Raw genomic sequence first — 11,053 nt, forward strand, 5'->3', positions numbered from 1 at the left:
ACTGCCCACCAGTTAAGATATTCTGGAAAGAGGTGACCCAGCAATTATAAAATCTCTTAACTTGGAATATACCTGTACACCCCTCTGTATTACTGCTGAATGATGTTTTTGAGTGTGCAGTACATCCACAGCTAAAGAGATTGGTTTTATCGGGTATCACAGTGGCTAAAAAGCTGATAGCATCACGATGGTTCCAACCGGAAAAAATGTGCCGAAAGGTCTGGATTATTACATATCTCGATGTGATCTATCAAGAAATATCTACAGCAAGAATTTTGGGTCTCAATGAATCCAAAATGACATTGTGGTTAGAAGTGGTGGAGAAAATAAAAGCTAGCATATAATGGTAATGTCTGGTTAGGAGCGAGGGAAAATGGATGGATTATCCAATGGGGGGTCCGGGAGGGGGGGGGGGGTACGAGCTGGAGCATATGTGTGTAGGTTTTTAGATAACAGGTATTAAGGGTATATCCTATATATGACAATTAACTAAAATGTGATTTCATTGGATGTGCACTGTCAACTAATGCTTGTATATCTTATCGTGTGTTGTCATGTTTGTTTATGTGTTTGTTTAAAAAAAATAATAAAAAAATAAAATACAAAAAATGCCACTGTGACATGGATGGCCATCTTGATTTTCAAACACCATACCCACACGGGCGGCTACGTGGTGCAGTGGGCAAGGCGCTCACCACGAATACTGGAGACGCTGGGTTCGCCTGTTCGAGCCCAGCGCTCCACATTGCTTTCAGTTTGGCTGGTCGTCCGCACTAACACACATTGGCAGTATTAGGGGGTGGGAAACTGATGGGTGGGGATCGGGCGTGGTGGACAGCGACTCCTACAGGTCGGTTGGTGCGCCTGCGCAGTAGAATCAGGAAGCGATGGGGGCGGCGCCCCTCCAAAGCGCAGACCCCTGATGCTGAAAGATCAAGCCGCGCAGGTGGAAAGATGCGACTGCTGTTACCTCGAGTATCGGAGGGGACTCGTGCTATGTATGACTTAGTCCACATTGCAGCCGGCTTGTGGGAGGCAAGAAACAGTGTTCGAGACAGGGGAGGGTTGAATTGGATGATACGAAATTGGGATGGGAGAAAAATAGAAAATGGGAGAAAAAGTGGATAAAAAAAAAAACACCATACACACACAAAGTACACAAATAGCGATCCCCCCATAACTTTCTTTAGAATATGCACCCTGTCTCCATCAGATCAACTTGTAATTGTGAATTTATTTAAATGTTGTATTGTATTATTTACCCATTGTCACAATCCATTGGATATTCAACCTTATTTGAGAGAATATTATAAATCACCCCTAAGCATGTTTGAGGCCTGCATGTGTGTGAGTGTGTGTCATGAGAAAGAGACAGAGGAAGGGGTGGGGATTTATAGGAACTCTGAGTATTTGTGATCAATGTGTGTGTGTGAGAGAGAGAGATAAATAGAGTGTAGTGTTGATGTGTGCATGTGAGAGAGAGATAGGGTGTGTTGTATATCTGAGAAAAATTGTGTGTGTGTGTGTGTGTGTGAACCAGGGCGTTGCTGGAAAAATGGCTGGAATTACATTTTGCAAATGCACAGTCATCTTCGGACCCCACCCTTATCTCTGTGTGCCTGTGTGGTTGAGAAGGATGACCACTCTGCTCTCTCTACCCTAAACCCTGAGAACCTATTATTTTCGTAACCTATTCTTTTCAAATTTCAAATTTCAAAAACAGGTGGGAAGAACCGCTAAGAGGCGGGACTTCCGACCTTTAGAGCGGGAATTCCGCTCATTACATCATCAATCAATGTAATCTTTTTGATTAATGGCAGTAATCAATAAAAAAAATGCGATTGATGGTTTGATATTCCATTATTCTCCTGTCATGTTGGAAAGGAAACAACTATAGAAACATTCCTCTGTCACAGACTTCTGACTGTGACCATTATGAGCATTTCAATATCGTCAAATCAGAATCAGCGGTAGCAGGACATAATCGTCTACTATAATATAATCAATCAGCATCTCTCCATCCCTTACTCTCCTTTGCAACTTTCCATACATTCCTTTGCATCAATTCACATAAAAAAAATAGTATATCCACAATGAAAATGAATTCAGAGAACATAGATAATAAAGCCACAGATGAAAGGAACCTGCCAACGTGGTAATAGCTGTATTTTCAAACACAGTGCAATATAGGAAGCAGCATTCACACACCTACAGCTACTGTGTTTTGTATTTCTTCTGTGCACCTTCTAGACAGATTAGTAAGGGGTGAGTGTCATCATGTTAGAATCATATGATTATCTCTGTATTGGGTGCAGGGGTCAGTACTGGGGTAGAGGGTGGGGCTAGTGGGTGGGATCAGACGGTATATAAACCAATGATGGAGCATCAGATCAGCAGACTGGTGGAGCCAGTTGGAGCAGACGCAGAACACTGTGCAGGTGAGGACACGCTAACGGAATCAATGAACAATGAAATAACTGTAGTGTGTGTGTGTGCACGTGCTAATGAGGAATGGAGCAAACTCTATTGTAGGTAAATGCTAGATGAAGGTAGATGCTAGATCTCACGGCCAGGAAGAACATTTTTACATGTATTATTTGTCATTTATAACACAGTGATGTTCAATGCAGACTAGTAATTGCCCAGAAGGGCGAGTATTGTCCTCATTTCAAAGCAAAAATGTCATTCGTTGTTTGTTTAATTTAATTAAGGGAATTGTTTGGATCTGTCTATGATGATGCTTAAAGTGCACATAATACATTTAAGTAGATTTGGAAGCAAAAATATACCATTCATTATTGATGCAAACCAACTTCAATCTCCGCTTTTCTTTCTCTCTTTGATGGGGGGGCTCTTTAAAGGACCACTATAGATGCTTATGTTGCAGCAGAGTGTGTGTCTGTGTGTGTGTGTTAGAGCAGTGGTTCCCAAAGTCGGGGTCGCGACCCAAAGGTGGGCCGCGAGCAGCCACGGGAGGGCCGCGAGATGATTTCCAAAAAAAAATCAAATTTTTTTTATTTATTTTTTTTGTCAGGCCACTGAACTTAGAAGCAGGCCAGGACAGTGTTTCTAGTTGTATTCTAAAATTCTATTCTATTGTATTCTAAAATGTGACTATATGGTTTTATATTAACTTAATAAATAAACAAAAACGAAAAATCTACTTATTTCAACGAACATTTCAAACTAAATAACAGATTATGCACATAAAACGCTGAAAACAACCAAAGCAACAATAGTATTTTAATGAGGCTATTATTATTATCATTATTATTTTGCAACAAGTTAGCCCTCTCATAAATAGCACATATAAATGAATAACAAGTCAAGTCAAGTCAAGAGTTTTAATTGTCACGGCATACAGGTATACAATGAAATGCGGCTGGTCTTGCCCGCGACGATGTGCAATACAGTGGTACAACATATAATAGAATCCAATAAAAATACAGTGGTACAACATATTAATAGAATCCAGTAAAAAACAACAGTGCAATAAACAGGTACATGGTGTGCCATCTCGGTATCTGTACATAGTATTTACAGAGCATATAGGACATGCTAGGTAGCTTTAGTAGTGCAATACACTGTTCCTGATGTTATACTAATTTAAAGTGGCCTTTCCTCTGGCCATAAGTGTGCGTATGTGCGGCATGAGTGTTAAAGTGGCTGCTAGTGTGTGAGCGTGCTCAGCGTGCGTGTCGTGTATGTGCTTGTGTGTGCTTGTGTGTGGATAGTTCAGTTTCTGTGTCTCTCAATGTTCATTGTTCAAGGCTCTGATGGCCTGGGGGAAGAAGCTTAGCCTAAGCCTCTCCGTCCTAGTAGCTGGGGTTCGCAGGCGTCTGCCTGACCTCAGCAGCTGGAACAGGCTGTTATTGGGGTGGTGGGGGTCTTTCATTATCCTGCAGGCTCTGGATTTGCATAACTAACTTGAACTAACTTAATAGGATAGAAGTGATATTTGGCTTAAAAAATCGGTCGCCTGGCAAAAAAAAAAAAAAAGAAAGCCTGACGATGTGCATTGGGCCGCGGCTCTCTGACGCCTTATTTTCTGGGTCCCGGCCTGAAAAGTTTGGGAACCCCTGTGTTAGAGCACTGTTTCCCAACCGGGGGTACATGTACCCCTAGTGGTACGTGGGTGGTCCCCAGGGGGTACATGAAAGGATTGATGTGTGCAAAATGACAGATGTGTGTGTGTCTGAGGGAGGCAAGTAGAAAAGCAAAACTTTCATAGTGCAAGAGTCAAGGGTTGGATTCAGGTATTTGCTTTGGCATATGATCAATGGAACTGCAAAGGTCTAGCCTTAAAATATATTGTGTATATATTATATCCTTGAAATGCACTAAACATTTACAAAAAACGAGTTTGTCATTAAATTACGTGTCAGGGTTTTTATTATTATTAATTATTGTGGTTGGCTTTTACAGTAACAAGCCTATCAAGCCGTACAGTTATTACATTATGCATTCAAGATAAACAGTGGCGGTTAAGGCCCTTCCATCTACAGTTGTCACCATTATTGTATAGCACCCCCATCTGGCCAGTTGAGGTCTAGTTTGGTTCAGTTCAGCTGGATCCCCATTAGCTACTGCAGCCATATTGTTCCTGGGATCCACACAAAAGCTAGACTTACAGCTTGCGTATACATTCACGAAAAAGGGACCACTGATCTGACTGATTGACTGACTAACAACCTAATGCATTTTTTTGTCATTCACACAATCAGTTGGCAGAATCTTAGCACCCAGCATTCACTTTCCTAACAGTTAGCAAACATGCATAGGTCTTTAATTCAAATATAAGGTAAAGTTATGAATACGTTTAGAGGATCAGAACTCTTTGGGACAGTTTTGGAAGATGCTGTTATTTATTTCCTGACTCTGGACCATGTTGTTATGTTTCTAGAGACTGAGGCCATGGCTCATATCATGGTGGTGTCAGCCCTGGGACGGCCATTTCGCTTAGGCATGCTCTATGACAGACGAAAAGATCAACTCATTCCAGGTAAGACTTAAAAGAACACGCCAACATTTGGGGAAATTAGCTTACGGTCTTCCCCAGAGAGAGACAAGACGATAGATCCAGTTTCCTCTCTGTGCGTTCAGTAGAAAGCTATCTGGCTGCACGTTAGCCTAGCTTAGCACAATGAATGGAAGTGGACATGGCCGGTTAGCCTAGCCATTGTCCAACTAACACCTCTCCCGAAGGCTAACCGGCCATGTCAGCTTCCATTCATTGTGCTAAGCTAGGCTAACGTGCAGCCAGATAGCTTTCTACTGAACGCACAGAGAGGAAACTGGTATCTATTTTCTTCTTAAAGTGCTTTTCTATTCTTTTGTAGGTATCACTTTATGGGATTATGAAACCCTACAAAAGGACACAGATGCGACGCCTCAGCCCAGCAGCGCATTTCAAATCATTGCATCCGATTCTATTGAGGAGAAGTCTTCTAAATTGGATGTAGAGGCTTCCCTGAAAGCGAGTTTCATGAGCGGACTGATTCAGGTCGAAGGCTCCGCCAAATATCTGAGTGATCAGAAGACTTCAAAAGATCAGGCCAGAGTAACGCTGCAGTACAGAGCCACCACCAAGTTCAAACAACTGTCCATGAGTCAACTCGGAAACGATAACATGCAATATCCAGATGTTTTTGATACCGGCATAGCAACACATGTGGTCACAGGCATCCATTATGGAGCACAGGCGTTCTTTGTGTTTGACAATCAAATGTCTCAAACCTGCAATGTTCATGATATACAGGGCAACATGAAGGCGATTATAAATAAGATTCCTACCATTAATATTGATGGTAAAACGTCTCTCACAATGACCGACAAAGAAAGAACCATAAGCAAGAACATGTCCTGCAAATTCCATGGGGACTTCAACCTGGAGGTCAACCCAACGTCCTTTGAAGATGCAGTGAAGGTCTACCAACGTCTTCCAAAACTTCTGGGAGAAAACGGTGAGAATGCCGTCCCTCAGAAGGTCTGGCTGATGCCCTTGAAGAGTTTGGATTCCGACGCGGCGCAACTCGTCCGCGAGATCAGCGTTGGCCTGGTGAGGCAAGTGCAGGACACCCTGGAATGCTTCGGTCAACTGGAAATTAGATGTAACGACGCGCTGGAGGATCAAGTGGTTCAACACTTTCCACAGATCGCTGAACAGCTGAGAGATTTCAAAGCAAAATGCCACGATGCCACGATTACCCTCAAACAAGACATGGCGAGGAAACTCCCATTGATCCGCGGAGGGGAGGAAGACGAGAGCGGCCTCAACAAGATCCTTGAAGGGAGACACAATTCGCTCTTCAGCATCCAAAGGCTGAGCAAGTGGATGGACTGCAAAGACAGGGAGATCAATGTCATAAGGGCGTGCATTGATATGATGGAGGGAACAAAGATTGTCAGAAATCAAAACGAGCTTGACAGAGAAGTCCTGAATCCAAAGGTGAAGCAGGTTGTCTGTTTTGCCTTCACCTCCCTGGACACGTCAGACTCCTTCCTCACGGCACTATCTGACCATTTAAAGTTAACTCAATCGGGAAGGGCTCAGGATCTCCACCCACTGATGGCAGATGAGGGGCTGCAACAATGGTATTACTCAATGGAAGTGTATTCCAAGATGAGAGAGAAGGCAAATAGTTTCATTGATTTTGCCCGAGCCAACAAGGACAACAAAGACATCAGTTTCCTGATCGCAGCTATAGCAAATCACAAACACAAAGGAGCAAGCATCTATCGGTACCAATACAAAAATGGATTTCAAATCACAGACAATTATGAACCCCTTAAACAGCCCAGGTTGATTGCTCATCGAAACAACGGTACAACAACATTTCGAAACAACTAGGACTGCAGCGACGTTATCGACGTTGTTGATGCAGTGGAAATGACAGACGTTCAAAGTCATAACATGCACATGTCATCTAACTATAGTGCTTAATTAATGAATGAAGATATTGTTTTTGATGTCAACTTCAGCTGCAACAGTGAGGAGGGGCAGAGCCCGATATGCTTTCCATCTCTGCCTGTGTTTTGTGTGCATTCTCAAAAATACTTTTTTTGGTACATCTTCTTGAACTGGGTTATATTTATACTTTGCTTGAGTTTATACTTTGCCATTCCATGAATTCAAATAGTTATAACCCCCCCCCCCCCCCCCTCTGTTTTAAAAGTTTGCATATAGACTTCTGCTGTTAAAGTGAATAATTGACATTCCTTGATCAACTCGACTGTCATGTTGAACTGATCATCTGTGTAGTAACTGCAACCTTTGTTTAGATTGTTGAAGAATATCATTCTCAGGGTCAATATTTTGTTCACGTTCATACATTTAAAAAAAATGTAATGTATTTTTCTTTTCTCAGAAGAGAAGAGAAGTCTTTATTTGTCATGCAGATTAACACACATGCGAGATGGGCGACTCACAGGAACACACACACACATGCACTGAGGAAATGTCTCTCTGCACTTTTCCCATCCCATCGTCCTTCCCCCCCCCCCAAGGGCAGCTGGGAGCAGACAAGGGTTGCGGCGTGGGCCGGGGACCAATCCAAGTGCTCCTGTCAGTCTTCATCAGGGACGCGACAGCGTTAGCAATCTGTTGTGCATGTTTTTCCATTGGGTTTATCTTTTAATTATTGATCTTTTTTTTCCTCCGATTTTCTCCCATCCCAATGTTAGTCGTTATGCCAATTCCCAATCCCCTTCCTGGTCGCTGCCCACTTACCCCCCACAGTCGGTCTGGGAGAGTGGAGGCTATCACATGCTTCCTCCGACACACGTCTAGCCAATCAACCGCTTCTTTTCACCTGGCAGCGCAGACTCTCACTGAGAGGGCGTAGCGTGTGGAAGGATCACACTATCCCACTTAGATCCTATCCGCGCTTAGCAGGCGCCCCGACCGAACTGTAGGAGTTGCTGTTTACAACGACCCGGACCCACCCCGCCAGCTTCTCCCACCCTCTAATACTGCCAATTGTATTAGTGTGAACGGCCAGCCAAGCTGGTGACAACCCCGGAGCTGTGAGCTGGATTCGAACAGGCGAATCCAGCGTCTCCGGGGTTGGTGATGAACGCAATCTCCGTTACGCCACCTGACCGCCCCCATTGGGTTTATCTTATTGGGAGGGGAAACCCTTGCGAGCACAGGAAGAACATGCAAACTCCACACAGAAAGGCCCGGGAGATACCCCAGCTGGGTAACTGGCAACATGGCAACCTGGTCCCTAAGTGGGAATCGAACCCAGGACCTTCTAGCTGTGAGGAGTGTGTTACTACACCACCGTGCCATTCTCGTGTATTTTAAGGTCTTGAGATCCCAACCATCACTCGTCATATACGTTTCCCAGCCCTCTGATGCTGCTTGTGATTTTATACACATGATCTCTTCATCATCAACAGTTAACTCATTGGGCGCCACCCACTTTCCCCATCCGTACTGCCTGGCGCCAGCGTTATTGACCATTTTAGTGATGTTTGCAGACCCATCGTGTGTTCTGTATTATAGCTATGGAGACAATAGTATGGCTCATTTGACAGGCATTGTTCATAGTCCATTACTGACTAACCAGTTCATTTCTACATACTGTAGTTTGTGCACTATTACACGCTAAACATCGCCCCTTTCCAAAATAATCCAGTATTTTTTCATAGATCGCGAGATATGATGAGTTATATGCAATATGCCTAAATCGTTCTGGTTGATCGCCTGAAACCCCAAATACTTCCAAATCAAAAGGTATATACTATGTACATTAGGCTTGGGCGGTATCACTTTTTTCATACCGTTATACCATGATTATATAATACCGCGGTGTACGGTATTGAACGGTATGACTTTCATTTTAATCAGCGGGGGGGGGGGGCAACCCGTGTTACCAAGTAAACAAGTCGCGGAGATGGCCAGTTAGCCCGCAGCATCCGAGTGCTACTATCATTAGCTCTCAGAATGGAGCCACTAGCCAGAAGCCTGCAGCATCCTAGTAATACTAACGTTAACTCTCAGAATGGTAGCCAGGAGCCCCGCAGCACCCTAGTACTAGTAACGTTAGTATTGTGTATTCAAAAACACACCGGACTGCGACGTAACGTTTTACCGTTTATTTGCTTGTTCCACCAGTCCACAACAACACACACTCTCGTTACCACAACGTTTTACGGTATTTTCACAGCACTGTCGCAACATTACCGTAAAGCGTGACCACCGTTGTGATACACATACACAACAGTTAGCTCTCAGAACAGCCAGTTAGCCCGCAGCACCAGGCAGCAACGGTAAGCGTGTCTCGACTCTCATTTAATTTCCAGTGAAGCGGGGTTTCCCCTCCTCCTCCTGTGTACTCCTCCTGTGTATAGACAACCAGCTGCCTCGCTCCACTAGTGACTCGAGGACTGGTCTCGCCCTCTGCTGGCGCGTGTGTGCAGTGCACTACAACCAACCACTGTTAAAACAACGTTTCACTGTAATATAAACTGAAATGGATCTGTGATTTTGACTGTATTGATTTTCAATACCGTCGGTATCTCTAAATACCCCGGTATACCTTAATACCGTCATACCGCCCATGCCTAATGTACATATGTGTCTTCACAAAATCATCAAGGGGGGGGTCGTTTGAACTCAAAACTGTGATCGTTACCAAAAGCACGTTTTAGGTCAGGTAAAATACGACACTGATAGTTACAAAAACATGTTTCAGGTTCGGTAAAATAGACATAGAATATACCTTACCTTAGCCAGAAGGTACTCCAAAAAGAATAATCCCCAGTGATCCCATCGCGATTACTCGTGTATATGTCTATAGTCGTGTATACGGGAAATAGGCTTCAGGTGATAAAATCTCAGAGCAATCGCTGTCTCGGAGTCCTTGCAGAAAAAAAAAGAAGAAAAGGTGTCTCCACACCAAGCTATTCCAGGTAATTTGCATATTCATAGGTCATTGTGTTCTCAACACCTCCCTCCCCCCTCTGTCCCGTACCTTCATTCTATTCCTTTTGTTAACACCTCCCTCCCCCCTTCCCCTCATTCTATTCCTTTTGTTAACACCTTCTTCCGCCCTGTCCCGTACCCTTATTCTATTCCTTTTGTTAACACCTCCCTCCGCCCTCTGTCCCGTACCCTTATTCTATTCCTTTTGTTAACACCTCCCTCCCCCCTTCCCCTCATTCTATTCCTTTTGTTAACACCTCCCTCCCCTCATTCTATTCCTTTTGTTAACACCTCCCTCCGCCCTCTGTCCCGTACCTTCATTCTATTCCTTTTGTTAACACCTCCCTCCCCCCTTCCCCTCATTCTATTCCTTTTGTTAAGACCTCCCTCCCCTCATTCTATTCCTTTTGTTAACACCTCCCTCCCCCTTCCTGTACCATCATTCTATTCCTTTTGTTAACACCTCCCTCCCCCCTTCCTATGCCCTCACCCCTCACCTGGTCAATCCTTCCCCTGCCCCCTTCCTTTGTCCGAGTTAAGTTTATAAGGTGAACTGACAGAAAGAAGGGAGCTTGACCCGAACTCCTGAGCTAATTTGTATTCGATTTACCATGTTTTTTTTCTGATTTCTCTGATTTTCTCCCCGTCCCAATTAGTCGTTGTGCCAATTACCCCCCCTCCCCTACCTGGCTGCTGTATGCATGTTCTCCTACGAGTCGGTACAAGGGCGTCCCGAGTCGATCGCACGCTTCCTCCGAGACGTGCGCCGACAGCCAGTGACGTCTTTTCACTTGGCAGCGAGGACTCTCATTGGTGAAGTGTAACACGTGGGAGGGCACGCTATCTCCACCAAGTCCTGCCCCGCTTAGCAAGCGCAGAGACCTGACCTGTAGGCGTCGCTGTCCACAACGCCAGATTCCCACCCGCCAGCTTCCCCACCCCCTAATACTGCCAATTGTATTAGTGTGAACGGCCAGCCAAGCTGGTGGCAACGCCGAGAGCTGGGCTCGAACCCAGCATCTCCTGCATTGGTGACGAGCGCAATCTCCGCTACGCCACCTGACCGCCGATTTACCATGTTTTAACAATAGATTTGTATCAACCAAGATGATTTGATCACAC

The 11,053-nt window shown here is 44.5% G+C and overlaps 1 protein-coding gene across 1 annotated transcript; it reads left to right on the forward strand.

Moving 5' to 3' along the window:
- Nucleotides 1–2,377: 2,377 nt before the first annotated feature.
- On the forward strand, nt 2,378–9,382 carry LOC311243049 (neoverrucotoxin subunit beta-like; the record flags this gene model as incomplete). The annotated part of the gene is made up of 4 exons (XM_084332120.1): nt 2,378–2,438; nt 4,904–5,002; nt 5,340–6,489; nt 9,358–9,382. The coding sequence occupies 4 exons, from the start codon at nt 2,378–2,380 to the stop codon at nt 9,380–9,382; spliced, it is 1,335 nt and encodes a 444-aa protein (XP_084188246.1).
- Nucleotides 9,383–11,053: the final 1,671 nt, after the last annotated feature.

Source organism: Notolepis coatsorum (genome assembly GCF_963971535.1).
Source record: "Notolepis coatsorum genome assembly, chromosome: 16".
NCBI lineage: Eukaryota > Metazoa > Chordata > Actinopteri > Aulopiformes > Paralepididae > Notolepis > Notolepis coatsorum.